Source organism: Schistocerca gregaria, chromosome 1 (genome assembly GCF_023897955.1).
Source record: "Schistocerca gregaria isolate iqSchGreg1 chromosome 1, iqSchGreg1.2, whole genome shotgun sequence".
Taxonomy (NCBI): domain Eukaryota; kingdom Metazoa; phylum Arthropoda; class Insecta; order Orthoptera; family Acrididae; genus Schistocerca; species Schistocerca gregaria.
Window position 1 is genome coordinate 226,110,920 of NC_064920.1, and position 16,777 is coordinate 226,127,696.

General features: G+C 42.6%; 1 protein-coding gene across 1 annotated transcript in view; it reads right to left on the reverse strand.

Annotated features, from left to right (window-relative positions):
* The window catches only part of LOC126339955 (uncharacterized), a 284,117-nt gene that overhangs the window by 64,576 nt on the left and 202,764 nt on the right, over positions 1-16,777 (reverse strand). Inside the window, exons 12-13 of the mRNA XM_050001678.1 lie at positions 14,317-14,496; positions 4,714-4,886 (exon numbers count right to left, since the gene is read on the reverse strand). Of these exons, the coding sequence (XP_049857635.1) occupies positions 4,714-4,886; positions 14,317-14,496 (353 nt within the window). The remainder of the gene's footprint in view (positions 1-4,713; positions 4,887-14,316; positions 14,497-16,777) is intronic.

The window sequence follows — 16,777 nt, forward strand, 5'->3', positions numbered from 1 at the left end:
CTCTCTTGAAACGTATCGCGCAGAGCATATCTGCATATTATGGAAAAACAATGGAATCCTGTCACCCTTCACCAAATTAATCGCGGAAGGAGTTCTGTAACTTAAAACCGAGCAAATAATTAATTTCTAGTATATGCACGATCTTCCAGGAGAGAGTGTCCTTTGAGTCAGATCCCTAAGATCTGGCTATCGACAAATTCGGCAATGTTAGTCATTTTCCCCACTGTGTTCTCGATTGTCACGTCGATACAATGGGTAATATTTTCGCATTCCAGGCGAACTTCATTCTCTCGTGTTCTACACAAGATCAGTAGGTGACTGCGTGTGAAGTATTTTCTCTGTTTAATATTAATTGCTGCATGCTCGTCCAACACATGGCTTTTACATGCATCTCATTTCATTTATACACACAACAAGAGAACACATACATGCATTTCTTTGTACTGGAGGAAACTGTGTTCAGTTATTCTCCAAAATAGTTCCTTTCAACACCTATTTCATTTTGTAACTGTGACAGCCCCACATATACAACAGTTCTTATATTAATTGTTAAATCAGCGGTATCTACCGTAGAAAAGATAGAAATAATAGTGACTGATACTGCTGGACTTCCCCCTAAGCCTTTTCTGACACTCTACACAGTTTTCGGCCATTATTATTGTTTGTGTCACGAGCTCCCGCCAACAACGCCTATTGTGTTACACGTATACATTGTGTTACACGTATACATTATTCTTATAGACTAGAAATAATTTATGTAGGAAAACAACGTTTGCTGGGTCAGCTATAACATATAAAGATTTTCAGAGGCGGAACGAAGTTCTCCGGGTATAGCTAGCGATTCTTACTATATTTGTGTGAAGATCAAGGCAACGTCGGAACACCAAGGCGACGACAGAAGCAGCGAAACGAACAATGGAATTTCCACCATTGTTCATGTAAATGGTAGAACAGTCGAAATCACGACAGTGAATTAAATAAACAATAAAAATAGAGAGTCAAATGGCTGCAATAATTTCATTTGATAAGTATATTACGATTGTGGTCCCCAACGGAGAAAAAGCAGCGTAGATTTTTTTCCATTTCGAGAGAAGCGCCGATACGGCAGCTGTCTAATGCCGTTTCTATTGAGTGCAAATGACTGCACAGGCTACAGAAATCACGCTCCATGAGAGCCATTTCTTTTGTTACTTTTCCTTGTTATAACTCTCTTACTATTTTCTTTGTTTCTTTTGTGTTAGCTGAAGAGCCAATAGCATTTTACGAGTGGAGGCCTAAATGCACGCGTTTTAGCTCAAGCAGTCTAGCGTGAGGAGGGAAGAACTGTACTGACGTGAGTTCTGCAACATGACAAGGAATGAGAATTCAGAAAGCGGACGTAATTAGTTTGATAGTTAACTTTAATCCATTAATGATGAACGTCGCTCTTGACGGTGCATGATTCACAATATTATCTGTTCAGAATACATTCTTGAAGTAATTATAGTAACTGAATATGGCGCCTTGCTAGGTCGTAGCAAATGACGTAGCTGAAGGCTATAATAAAGTGTCGTCTCTGCAAATGAGAGCGTATGTAGACAGTGAACCATCGCTAGCAAAGTTGGCTGTCCAACTGGTCCGAATGCTAAGGAGTCTCTCTAGACTAGACCTGCCGCGTGGCGGCGCTCGGTCTGCAGTCACTGATAGTGACGACACGCGGGTCCGACGTATACTAACGGACCGCGGCCGATTTAAAGGCTACCACGTAGCAAGTGTGGTGTCTGGCGGTGACACCACAGTTTCACTTTCTTATAACTCTATTACCATTATTTTTGTTTTTGTTTCACTTCGTTTCATCATCGACTTCAACAGGTACTAGGGCTCTGTGGCCTCGTGCAAGCACTTCTCTTCAAACATAAAATGACTGTGCGAAATCTGTATTGCACTCCGCATACGAAGAAAGTGACGTAGGGTGTAGGTAGGCTCACTAAACATTCGTACGATAGGTAAATAATATATGTTTATTCTGTGTCATATTCTTCAGAGAAATTAATGTGAGACGCACGTCGTGCAGTTTGAGAAAGCATTCCAGAATATCGAGGAACTGCTCGTTCCTGAGAAGCACAGGAACAGTGAATGTGCTTATATAATTTTTGTGGCTTTTAGTCCATGCCACGACGCTCATTACGACTGACACCTAAGGCTACAGCTGAGTCATTCTCCCACGCACCCCGTAACTGTACCACGCCGGATCTCCCAGCACGGCATTTTGCTTACGCTGACAACATAACACAGGACTTTACCGCATCGCCAAAAAAAAAGCACGCTGGAAAAAATACAGGGCTTGGTTTATGTAAACTGAGTGGCCTGAAGTGGTTGGAGCTGTGGCCCAATTTGAAAATGTGGCGTGTGTTACCGCCTAATATTGCTGCTAGGCATGGAGTAAGGTGCGAGTGTAGACTCGGTATATGAGCAATCTGTTACAGATAGACGTACTCTGAACGTGGCAGCTCGTCGCGTTTTAATCGACTTGGAAAGTAGGGTTATAATCGGTGCAAGCCACAAGCGTTACAGCAAGTCGCAGGTCACACAAGAATTCGAATTCCCGATGTCAGCAGTATCGACACTGGATCTTCAGTGTCGCACAGATGATGTTTTCTGAAGCGTAAACCGCCGAATGAGACGACAAGTTTTGTCGAACTGACGTCACGTCGCTTCCGTGCGAGGCCCACGAGAAACACAGGCTATGGTGCATACGTCACAGCAAGTGACGACTCTGACGGGGAGCGAATAACTATCTCAGACGAGTTCAGTAATTCTTTAGTGTCTGCTTTGGCAACGGCCTCGCTGCAGTGGTTACACCGGTTCCCGTGAGATCACCCAAGTTAAGCGCTGCAAACACTGGTAGAAGCCGATCTCGGGGAAGATCAGTTTGGATTCCGTAGAAATATTGGAACACGTCAGCCAATACTGTCCTTACGACTTATCTTAAAAGAAAGATTAAGGAAAGGCAAACCTACACTTCTAGCATTTGTAGACTTAGAGAAAGCTTTTGACAATGTTGACTGGAATACTCTCTTTCAAATTCTAAAGGTGGCAGGGGTAAAATACAGGGAGCGAAAGGCTATTTACAGTTTGTACAGAAACCAGACGGCAGTCGAGGGACATGAAAGGGAAGCAGTGGTTGGGAAGGGAGTGAGACAGGATTGCAGCCTCTCCCCGATGTTATTCAATCTGTATATTGAGCGAGCAGTAAAGGAAACAAAAGAAAAATTCGGAGTAGGTATTAAAATCCATGGAGAGGAAATAAAAACTTTGAGGTTCGCCGATGACATTGTAATTCTATCAGAGACGGCAAAGAACTTGGAGGAGCAGTTGAACGGAATGGACAGTGTCTTGAAAGGAGGATATAAGATGAACATCAACAAAAGCAAAAAGAGGGTAATGGAATGTAGTCGAATTAAGTCCGGTGATGCTGAGGGAATTAGATTAGCAAATGAGACACTTAAAGTAGTAAAGGAGTTTTGCTATTTGGGGAGCAAAATAACTGATGATGTTCGATGTAGAGAAGGTATAAAATGTAGACTGGCAATGGCAGGGGAAGCGTTTCTGAAGAAGAGAAATTTGTTAACATCCAGTGTAGGTTTAAGTGCCAGGAAGTCGTTTCTGAAAGTATTTGTATGGAGTGTTGTCATGTATGGAAGTGAAACATGGACGATAAACAGTTTGGACAAGAAGAGAATAGAAGCTTTCGAATTGTGGTGCTACAGAGGAATGCTGAAGATTACATGGGTAGACCACATAACTAATGATGAAGTATTGAGTAGAATTGGGGAGAAGAGGAGTTTGTGGCACAACTTGACAAAGAGAAGTGACCGGTTAGTAGGAAATGTTCTGAGGCATCAAGGAAACACAAATTTGGCATTTGAGGGCAGCGTGGAGGATAAAAATCTTAGAGGGAGAACCTTGTACAGGATAGGGTAGTATGGAGAGCTTCATCAAACCAGTCTCAGGACTGAAGACCACAACAACAACAAGCGCTGTCGGGTGTGGTCGGCACTGGGATGCGTGACCATCCAGGACGCCACGCGCTGTTGCTATTTTTCGGAGTGCTCTCAGCCTCGTGATGCCAATTGAGGAGCTGCTCGAGCGAATAGTGGCGGCTTCGGTCAAGAATACCATTATAACGGCAGGGAGAGCGGTGTGCCGACCCCACGCCCCTCCTATCCGCATCGTCCACAGAGGATGACACGGCGGTCGGATGGTCCCAGTAGGCCACTCGTGGCCTGAAGGTGTAGTGCTTTTGACTGTCTGCTTTAAATGCATCAACTTCTCGACAGCACACAACGAAGTCCAGACTTTTAGGAGGTACCTTTTCAATTAAATATTGATTTCCTGTGGGCCCCGCACGGAGTCGTGCGTTCATGAAGTGTGGCGGCCAAGCCGACTAGTGTGACGTCACGAGTTCGTTTCATGGGTCGTATACCTCGTTATCCCCGCCCCCTGTAGTGCCATACGGGGCGAACGGCGGTCTGCTGTGTCAGATGCCCGCCGATATGTTGTGAGGCGTCAGCGACCCAAAGGTACCAAGGGAGCACGTCAACAAATGTATCGCCTGGGCTGCAGCTACCCACGACCAACGCGTGTACCTTTACTTTCCCATAAGTCTTGGCCACTCAGGGAAAGAGCTTACGTCAAAGACCGCGGCGGATAAAACGTCGACTGAGAACTTACCCAGTTGTTGGGCACGTCAGGCTGGGACGCGTTGTCTTTGGCGACGCCCGGGTGCCACACAAAGTACTCGCGGTACTTGGCGTGTTCCGGATGTGACGTGTTGGTCGCCTTCTGGAACCACTCGTGCTCTTCACTGCAGTGGTTCGGCACGAAGTCCATGAGCACCTTCAGCCCTGAAGCACAGGAGACATCCTCTTTATTGTCACAATGAAGTACAGCTGTAAGTAGGCTGTTTACGTTTTTATGTCGGTAAAGTCTGACTGTGCTGTGTGCAGTCTGTCGCTGGTTTGCATTGCTGGAGTATTTACTATTGTAGTGTTGGGCAGTTGGATGTGAACAGCGCGTAGCGTTGCGCAGTTGGAGGTGAGCCGCCAGCAGTGGTGGATATGAGGAGAGAGATGGCGGAGTTTTGAGAGCGGATGATCTGGACGTGTGTCCATCAGAAAGAGTAAAATTTGTAAGACTTCGAACACTGTTAAGGTAAATACACTACTGGAAATGGAAAAAAGAACACATTGACACCGGTGTGTCAGACCCACCATACTTGCTCCGGACACTGCGAGAGGGCTGTACAAGCAACAATCACACGCACGGCACAGCGGACACACCAGGAACCGCGGTGTTGGCCGTCGAATGGCGCTAGCTGCCCAACATTTGTGCACCGCCGCCGTCAGTGTCAGCCAGTTTGCCGTGGCATACGGAGCTCCATCGCAGTCTTTAACACTGGTAGCATGCCGCGACAGCGTGGACGTGAACCGTATGTGCAGTTGACGGACTTTGAGCGAGGGCGTATAGTGGGCATGAGGGAGGCCGGGTGGATGTACCGCCGAATTGCTCAACACGTGGGGCGTGAGGTCTCCACAGTACATCGATGTTGTCGCCAGTGGTCGGCGGAAGGTGCACGTGCCCGTCGACCTGGGACCGGACCGTAGCGACGCACGGATGCACGCCAAGACCGTAGGATCGTACGCAGTGCCGTAGGGGACCGCACCGCCACTTCCCAGCAAATTAGGGACACTGTTGCTCCTGGGGTATCGGCGAGGACCGTTCGCAACCGTCTCCATGAAGCTGGGCTACGGCCCCGCACACCGTTAGGCCGTCTTCCGCTCACGCCGCAACATCGTGCAGCCAGCCTCCAGTGGTGTCGCGACAGACGTGAATGGAGGGACGAATGGAGACGTTTCGTCTTCAGCGATGAGAGTCGCTTCTGCCTTGGTGCCAATGATGGTCGTATGCGTGTTTGGCGCCGTGCAGGTGAGCGCCACAATCAGGACTGCATACGACCGAGGCACACAGGGCCAACACCCGGCATCATGGTGTGGGGAGCGATCTCCTACACTGGCCGTACACCTCTGGTGATCGTCGAGGGGACACTGAATAGTGCACGGTACATCCAAACCGTCATCGAACCCATCGTTCTACCATTCCTAGACCGGCAACGGAACTTGCTGTTCCAACAGGACAATGCACGTCCGCATGTATCCCGTGCCACCCAACGTGCTCTAGAAGGTGTAAGTCCACTACCCTGGCCAGCAAGATCTCCGGATCTGTCCCCCATTGAGCATGTTTGGGACTGGATGAAGCGTCGTCTCACGCGGTCTGCACGTCCAGCACGAATGCTGGTCCAACTGAGGCGCCAGGTGGAAATGGCATGGCAAGCAGTTCCACAGGACTACATCCAGCATCTCTACGATCGTCTCCATGGGAGAATAGCAGCCTGCATTGCTGCGAAAGGTGGATATACACTGTACTAGTGCCGACATTGTGCATGCTTTGTTGCCTGTGTCTATGTGCCTGTGGTTCTGTCAGTGAGATCATGTGATGTATCTGACCCCAGGAATGTGTCAATAAAGTTTCCCCTTCCTTGGACAATGAATTCACGGTGTTCTTATTTCAATTTCCAGGAGTGTACATTGTTTGTTCTGTATCAAAATCTTTCATTTGCTAACTATGCCTATCACGAGTTAGTGCCTCCAGTAGTTAGAATCTTTTATTTAGCTGGCAGTATTGGCACTCGCTGTATTGCAGTAGTTCGAGTAACAAAGATTTTTGTGGGGTAGGTGATTCATGAAAGGTATAGGTTATTGTTAGTCAGGGTCATTCTTTTGTAGGGATTGTTGAAAGGCAGATTGCGTTGCGCTAAAAATATTGTGTGTCAGTTTAGTGATGATCAGAATAAGTAAAGAGAGAAATGTCTGAGTACGTTCAGTTTTGATCATCTGTATGAAAATCAAATAACGCAAGAGGTTTATCAGCACAGTCATTCATAATTTTTGTAAGGGGATGTTCCACAACGTACCATTATACTTACATTCTTTATTACCACTTGTATTTGTAGTGGGTATTTTGAGGGGGGAGGCGGGGGAGGTGGGGATGGTGTCTGAGCGGCAGTTTTCCAAGTCTCAGGCCTTTGGCGTGCATACCCACATATAATAATCTGCTTACACACAGTTGGCCTACACTTTTATTTTGTTGTGATTTATGGCGCCAGTAGTTGTTGGTTAACAACACTACAGGTATTTCCCATTTTTTTATCTACACCCCGTTTGCCCACCAGGAAGTGTATACAGGGGTTGTAGAATTGAATGAAGACAATGAAAATTTGTGCTGACACGGTATCGAACCCGGATTTCCCGCTTATCGCGAGTTGTCGCCTTACCATTTGGCTATTCATGCACGACTCAAGTTTCCATATCTCGTCAACCATGCGTCTGCAGCCTGTACTCGTACATCCATTATGTATATTCCAGAACAGGGCTGACAATTAAATGAAAGCCTCTTGCCCGGTGTCGGCTTATAAACACGACATTGCATCGTGTCCAAAGGGACTTTGGATCGTAATTCGGAATAACATAGGTACCGCAATATGGTTTTGAACACGTTTTAATAGAGTCCCCGAGGATACAAACGGTAAATGTGCGCTTGAGAACAATCCGTATGTTCCCATATAGTCGTCATTCACGTGAAGGCCGTCTCCAGCACGTCTCCTCATCGATGCCCATAAAGTTCAAGTCGTTTTCCAAATACATCCACAACCATCCACAATGCGTTCTCGGGGTTCGATACTATCAGCAGGACTGAAATATACAAAACCTAAAAACACCTTCCTCCACAAAAAAATTCAAGTCATGGGCCTAGTAGGCCGTAGTACTCGCTAGCCACGATCAGTGCACTCGTCGTCGAAGATTCGTGATATGCAGTCGCCAACAGCCACATGAAAGTATACCAGTGTATCTTAATACCTGTAAAACATACCCATCTTCCAGCCGCAAGGAGCATCATCCCAACGTAGCCTTAGACAGTAATAGTGTTGTGGCACTGGCTTTAGTGATCTGGTGCACACTTCGAATAAGGAAACTCACTGGTTTAGAGACCTTTGTTTACTAGGATTATTTTCTTGTTACATTGTTCTCTACTCCCACCTTTCCTTTGTATCTATATCAGTGTAACAACGTGTATGTTACCCACTTTTTATTTTTCTGGTGGCTCGCTTTACGCTAATCTCTCTGGATGCTGTAAGTTTACTAATTATCAAGATAGAAGACTTAAAGATATGTAAACAAGCCAGGTGGCCCAGTGATGGTTACTGCACTCCCATTCAGGAGGACTGCGTTACAAATCCTCGTCGGCGATCCTCATTTAACTTTTCCGTGGTTTCTCTGAATCATTTAAGCTTGGGATAAATACCAGACTGTTCCTTTGTAAAAGAATCGGCTTGTTCCTCTCTTCATCCGTCCCAAAAACGTACTTGGGCCCCGGCTATAACGACCTCATCGTCGACTAGACGTAGACCCAATCTTCCTTCCTATTACAGACATATCAGATGTCGTTCTGTAATGTAGAACATATTCGCTAAAGTTATCAGTAACACATATGACGAGTAGGGAAAATTGCAGGAGAACTTTGAATACGGCACAAGAATAAACGGGAAAGCCATATAGTAGAATTTTGTACAGTCCTCAGTTTAGTCACTGAAAACACTACGTGTAAGAACTTAATGCATATGGAAGAGGCTCCAGATGGCTTACATAAAGGCAAGAGAGGAAGCAGAACTCAAATTCTAAAAATATCCAAGAAAAGATGTGGAAGGAAAAGGAAGGATGGGTTTAACGTCCCGTCAGTATCGAGGTCATTAGAATCGCAGCACAAGATCCGATTGTGTCAAGGATTGCGAAGGAAATCGACTGTGCCCTTTCAAAGGAACCATCCCGGCATTTGCCTGGAGTGATTTAGGGAAATCACGGAAAACCTAAACCAGAATCGCCGGACGCAAGTTTGAACCGTCGTCCTCCCGAATACGAGTCCTCGGTGCTAACCATTGAGACATCTCGCACGGTGACAGATGTTGACTCTAAGCATAATTTATTTGTGGTGAACTGCAGATTAAAACTGAAGAAATTGCAGATCGGTAGGAAATTAAGGACATGGTATTTGGGTAAACTGAATAACTCATGTATTTCCGAGTTTCGAAATCAGCATTTCTTTCATCATCAGTATCTTGATCGGTTTCATTCAGTTCACCGCTAATTCCTGTCTTGTGCCAACTTCTTCGAGTAGCACTGACACCCCAAGTCATACATCTAGACCTAGAGTCTAAAGCTTCCACCAGCAGCAAGGAAGTTATTCCTTGACATGCTAACACATCCCGTAACATTCTGTCCTTTCATCATTGTTCTCTATGTGTACCTTTCGGTTCCGATTGTGCGGAGAACCTCCTCATTCTCTGCCTTATCAGACCACCTAATCTTCAACCCCTTCTGTAGCACCACATTTCAAACACCTCGATTCTTTACTGGTTTCCAAATAATCCATGGTTCACTACAACACAAAGTTGTGCTCCAATCGCATATTCTCAGAAATTTACTCCTCACATTACGGACGACTTTTGATATTTGTAGACTTCTTTGGCCAGGAATGGCCTGCTAGCCTGGGCTTTTCATGTCTTCCTTGCTTCATCGTTCATGCGTTATTTTGCTTCCAAGGTAGCAGAATTTCTTAACTTCGTCTTATACATGGTCCCCAACTTTGATTTTAAATTTATCGTTAATCTTATTTCTGCCCCAAATTTGATTTTGAGTTTATCGCTAATTCCATTTTTGCTGCTCCTCATTATTTTCGCCTCTCTTAGGTTAAATCCCAGTCCATATTCTATACTCATTAGTCTGTTCATTCGACACGTGCAGTAATTCTTCTTAACTTTCACAGAGGGCAGCAATGCCATCTGCGAATGTAATCACCGATATTCTATCACAATGAATTTTAATTCCTCTTCTGAACCTATCTTTGCTTCTTCGTTGCTTCTTCCATGTATTGATTGAACAGTAGGGACACAAAACTTCATCCTTGTCTTGCATCCTTATTCATCCTAGCACTTCGTTCTTGGTTCATCATTCTTATTACTTCCTCTTCGTTCTTGTACATATTGCAAATTACCCTTCTTACTCTTATAGCTTACTCCTATTTTTGCCAGAATGTTGAAAATTTTCACCATTTTGCATTGTAGAACGCTTTTTCTAAGCCGAAAAATCTTACGAAACATATGCAATCCTCTACCGAGGAGATATGCCCCTGTGCACCTGCGTGAATGTTTTTGCTTCTTTCAAACTTTGTTCAGCACTTTCTGTGCTATCTTCAGTGTGTTTTTGTTTATTACCCTATCTGAAAATTATTATTAAATGATAACATGTGGTGGACATTATAGGAATTTCAGCTTAGAGGTATTTACGTACTCAAAAAGTGATGATTACGTTTTAAATTTGACGGTGGTTTACATACATAGCTAAAGGCAAATGTTATAAATCTGAGGCATGACGTATAGTACGTTTTTGCTGCACTGACAGAAATACTAATGGAAGATATTTATAAATACCTCAAATGACCCTATCAGTTGCTTTGTGCTCGTAGTTTTATATCTTCCTCTCATTTTGCAATCTTCAAACAAGAATAGCTTTGCACTTCGCTCTTTTTCGTCCATTTCTGACTGTAAATTTACGTATCATATCGCGTTATTTAGCGTATTACTAACAGTTCTAACAGTTTCTGACTCTGTAATTTTGTTTCCCGTTGTGTCAAATGTGTTAAAAAACTCATTTTGTCACTGTCACTTTTCTGAACTGTTACACTCCCCTTTTTTACTTTATTACAAAACAGGTTTATGAGATGCTCACGTGTTATTGTCGTTATATAACGTTCATTTCTTACGTTGATTGTTTATTTGGAGGGTGACGTACAAATATCAAAGTGTTAGTGGTATCTAGGATGTTAAGTTTGATATTTGTATGTTATCTAGAGGGGTTTATTAATACTGTTTTCTGATGTCGCAATTACTGTTCTGTTGTAGAATTAGTGAGATCCTTGAGAGGGCATGCCATAACAAAACTGTTAAAGCTGGTGAGCCAGGAAGGTACCTTTAGATTTGAGAATGATGTAATGATTCCAAATAAAAAGATGACAGGTGTTGAGAGGAGAGGATGTTATCGGATCGTCAGGTTAATGAGTTCTGTGAGAGTGATACGAATTATTTACTAAATTATGAAATACTAGTTGCAGGCAGCCCCGGGGAATATCAGGTTTGGTTCGGGAGAAATGCAGGAACACGGGAAGCAATAGTGACCCTACGATTTTTCTTAAACGACAGACTGAACAAAGGCAAACCCATGTTTTTTGCATTTGTCTCTTCAGAGAAAGCTTATGGCGACACTGACGGGAAAACGCTCTTTGAAATGAAGATAACAGAGGTAAATTACAACTTGTATATAAACCAGACAGAAATAAGAGTTTAAGGATACGAGAGGAAAGCAGTAGGCGTGCTGGAAAACTGAGTCAGGAAGAGTTGTAGCTTATAATCGACGATAATCGATCTGTACATTGAGAAAGCTGTAAAGAAAACCAAGAAGAAATTGGAAAAATGAATTAAAGTTCATGGTGGCCAAATACTTTATTTAAGGTTAACCGATTGCATAGTAATTCTGTCGGAGACGGCAAAGGGCTTGGAAGATGACTTCAACGGACTGGATAGTATCTTCAAAAGAAGTAAAACAAGGGCAATGTGATACAGTCTCAGGAAATGAGACACTAAAAATAGTAGAGGAGATTTGCTATTCCGACAGCGAAATAACTAACGATGACCCGAAGTCAAGACAATATAAAATGCGGACAGGTGAAACGAAGAAAAGTATTTGTGGGAAAGAGGAACTTGTTACTATCGAATGTAATTGGTAAGAAGCCTTTCGTAAAGGAATCTGTCTTGAGTGTAGTCTTGTATTGAAGTGAAAAATAGAAGACAAACTGTTTCGAGAAGGAGAGAACAGAAGCTTTTGTAATTTGATGTCACAGATGTATACTTAACATCAGATGGGAAGATCGGTAGCTATTGAAGTACTGAATGGAAAAGGGAAGAAAAGAAAGTTTTGTAACTACATGATTAAAAAAAGGATCACTTGGTAAATCACATCCTGAGGTATCAAGCAAACATCAGTTTGGTAATGGAGGAAAATATGAAGGATAGAAACTGTGGACGGAAACCATGACTTGATGAACGGCAAGAATGGTAGAGGGCCAAGGCTAGATGAAATGTGAAAATTATAGAGAGAGACCAAGGCTCGGTATAGGGTTAAAATTTTAGAGGGAGACCAGGGCTTGGTGAAGGGAAAAAAATGTGAAGGGAAACCAAGGTTTGATGAAGAGTAAGAATTGTACAGGGAGCCAAGGCTTGGGAAAGGGTGAAACTAGTAGAGTGAGACCAAGGATAGATGAATGGTAATAATTTTACAGGGGGCCAAGTATTTATGAAAGGCAAAAATAGTAGAGGGAGACTAAGGCTTGCTTAAGGATTTTAGAAAATGTATAGAGAGACCAAGGGTTGACGAAGGTTGAAAATTTGTAGAGGAAGACCATGGAATGATAAAGGTAAAAACTGCAAACGGAGACGAAGGGTCGATGAAGAGTAAAAATTGTAGAGGGAGGTTAAGGCTTCATTACAGAAAGCGAGATGAAAAGGATGTAGATTTCAATAGTTATCAAGAGATTATCAAGAGATTAAGAGGGTTGCACAGTATAGAATAGCATGGAAACTGCATCAGACCAGTCTATGAACTGCAGACCAGAACAACGATGTGCATCTTAATGCATGGGTATCATGCATGTGCCAAATCTGTTATTGACATATCTGATTTGTATGAATTGTATACATCTTTGAATGATTTGTCCATATCGTTGTACTAAACGATTAAAATTTTAAGTAAATGTTATAATCATTATATTAAAATTATTTTTAATGCTACATGTATTTCACTGCTACGTTTACTTGGTATACTATACTAAAGCAAATCACAGATTCATATTAGAGAAATATACTTATAACTCACTACGTAATAAGTTAGCTTGTGAGTCCATTTGTCGTTTCTGATCAACAGAATAGCAACAAAACTAATGTTAAAAACTGAGGCGTATAACTCGTAGAGCAGCACTTTCCCTCATATTGAGCGACCTCTGTTCAGTTAACGTAAATGATGCTAATAACACAATTTTTAGAATAAAAACATTTTACGTATTACGTAATGGAGTAATTAAAGATTCTAACTGTAGTTGTAATGGCATCATTTGGCGTATGCTTTGTTCACTTCCCAAGCACATCAGTGACGCACGAAAGCCGGGCGGAGTGGCTACGCAGCTAGAGGCGTCATGTCATGGACTGCGCAGCCTCTCCCACCGGAGGTTCGAGTCCTCCCTCGGGCAGGGTGTGTGTGTTGTTCTTAGCACAAGTTAGTTTAAGTTAGTTTAAATAGTGTGTAAGCCTAGGGACCGACCACCTCAGCTGTTTGGTCCATTAGGAATTCGCACACACATTTTTCGATGCACGAAAATACATGTAATTATTAAACAGAGTTGAATCTTTCTCCCTGAACAAAAGATACGTTACACTGTTGACCATTGAAATTGTGACTACCAAATGGATAGCATAATTCACTGTGCCTTTTTAGTAAAGTACGATGGATCGATGATCAAACTTGTTTTGCCAGCAGTCGTCGATAGGATGTCTTTCGACCTAGACTTGCGGTAGATCATATGTATCGTTAACAGTTACTTTCTTATCAGTTTGAACAAGTTGATTTTACGGTGTGTCTAAAATAAACGCACCATAATGGCATCCCGTGTACAAATTATTCGTGCAAAAAAATTTCCCGCTTCATTACGTAAAACGTAGACAAAGTATTGCATTTTCAGAATACGACGGCTTTGCTACGGCTGTGCAAGGGGACGTAAGATTACGAGAGCATCTCCACATAACAGGTAGGAAGAATTCCTACGCGGTGGCTCACAAAGTCAATTCAAGGATGGACTAGCTTAACTATCGCAAAACGCCGATGGGAAAGCATGACCAGTCATACTGTATGCACCTTAGACCGACACCTGCGGACTCAGCGACTAAATAGAGACATTTCTGGGAGTTCAGTACGATTGGGGGTTTACAAATCTAAACGCTGCGGCATAACATAGCAATTCATTACTCAGTTATTGTATAATGTGTCTGTTAATGTGACACAAATTTCAGGAGTTTTTATTACAAAGGGAAACATACGAATATTTATGTATATACCTTACCGACTGCATGTGCCTTGTTCAGTAATTCATCCAAGTCTTCCATGGTACCAAACGTTGGGTCTATGCCTTTGAAGTCGGAGATGTCATAGCCATTGTCCTTCATAGGCGAAGGGTACACGGGCGATATCCAGACACCTGCTACGCCCATGTCGGTCAGGTGGGACAGCTTGGACGTGATTCCTGCAGGATACAAGTGAGTGTACACAGTTAGCTTCCGTTCATAAACAGGTTCACGTCTAGTCATTAATATTTACTTAAAACAAACAGTGTCATAAACATATAAGGAGGCAGAAATAAGTCTAGTCTTCGTTTGCTTTTGAAACTCCAACAGCAACAGTTTTTACTGACTAAATCATGGGATTTCAGGACCGTCTATTTTTTTTTTTTTTTCAAACAACTAGTACTTTAATTCCCAAACATATTACAGTAGCTTTCTACCATTATGTGTGAGCCCTTTCATTCGGTACTGTAAATTGCAACATGTTTTAAGTCAAAACTTTGAACATAGCTGCTAAGGTTCAGTGACAGTGTCAGAATTATACTAGAAGAAATAAGCCCTCGGTCACAAATATTAAGTCAAAATTGACCAGATTTCGACGCTACTGTTGCAACCCTTGTTCACTGAAGTACGAGCAGCACTTAGCGGGTCGCCATCTTACAACTATTCATGACGTCGCCTTTCCGGCTTAGATCTTTTTTAATACGTGACTTGTAAGTACTGCATCTTTTTCCAGTCAGTAAAAACTTTAATTTTACTAATATATTATATACCTAATATGTTTTAGAACAGTTAGTCTAATTCTGAAGATGACGCTCATAGTAGCGTTGAAACCGGGTCAATTATGACTTAATATTTGTACCGGGGGCTTATTTGTTCTAACATAATTTATTAAGTCATTAAATACCACAATGAAAATTGGACCTAAAGGCCTTTTATGTACGTTGTGATAACTATCTTATTTCTCAACTGCAAGGCAATGACGTTATTAAGAGTTTGATTTGAGAGCTAACAAATTACTTCATATACAGGGTGTTTCCGTAAGAGCGTGCAAAAATTCAACAGGACTTAGGGGATGCTCCACTGGACAATTTGAGGTAGGATACCTCGGGTAGGAGAAGCCAGCTTAAAGAGATAAGAGAAGTAAAATCACAGTACTGTATACTTTTTTATTTATATTAGTTGCAATGAACTTCAGATACCATTATTAACACAATGAACGTACCGTTTGTGCTGTATCTCTCAAAATGTGCTGAAACTTGTGGCGTCGCAACTAGTGCGAGCGCACAGTTTTCTATCAAATATTTACTGTGAAATGTAGACAGACTGTAAAGTAGCCATCAGATTAGCATATGTGCTGTAGCGGGCAGATTACCGGTGTCCGTTCGTCTGACGTCACGACCATATGGCATGTCTGTACCGTGAGAATGTAAGACCTGTGCGCTAACTAGCCGCGTGTATAACGTGGAACTTTCATCTTTAATAACTTCTAACTGAGGAACCTGAGGAAATTAAAAGTTAATATACTAGTTTCTGTTATGAATAAAAATAAGTCATCCAAATTTGAGCTTTGAAACCTGCATATTTTGGAAATTAGAAAAATCTTACAGAAAACGCAAATTTCTACAATTTTCGAGTCTAAATAAATACCATTATGTATAGATCACCTTCAGTGACCATCCAACTATGAAACAAAATCACCTTCCGTGCTTTTGTATTTATTTTGAGAATTTTACTTTTAGAAATTCACCTATAACTTTGTTAAAACCATAAATGTTTTGAATTTTTGTGAACAGTTATTTTATATGAGTAGGTGAGAGTGAATGAGTGTGCCTGAGTGAATGAAAGAGGGACATTCGCCATTCTTTGCAAGTGTATAAAATCTAGGTTGGAACTCGCAAGTGTTCAGACGATGTAACCGTGGGAACAGAGTCGCCAGTGGTTCCCCATCTTAGTGAATGTCGGATGTCCAAGAGTGTATGGTATTGTACAAGCAGCCAGAACGTTCGCGAGTATTTAAATAATTTCTGGAAATAAAGTAAAGTCTAGTTTTCCTTTCGGTTTGTTAAATTATACAGTAAATTTTGTGTAACAAGAAATCATGACGTAAATGATTCAGAAGTCATGACTGGTGCGTGCTAGATTTTGGCGCGAGGCGCACCCAAAGAGTTAATTCTGATTGGCTGTGTGATGTGTGAGCCAATGAGATGCGAGGACGGTTAGAGACTAGGAGAGTGAGTCGCGAGTGGATGAGGAGTCGCGAAGGAACTGTGATCGAGAAGAGACATGCTTGATGTGTCCTCGCGAATAATGTGTAAAATGAAGTCATAAAACGGCTTCATCGGTTCGGTACTGTGCGATTTGAGACTGGAAGAGTCCAGTAACGCGTAGTGTGAGTTTGAGCGAGTTGTGACTTTTCGTTCCGCGAAAGACGCGAGTAACTTTAATAATTAAAAGCGTGGC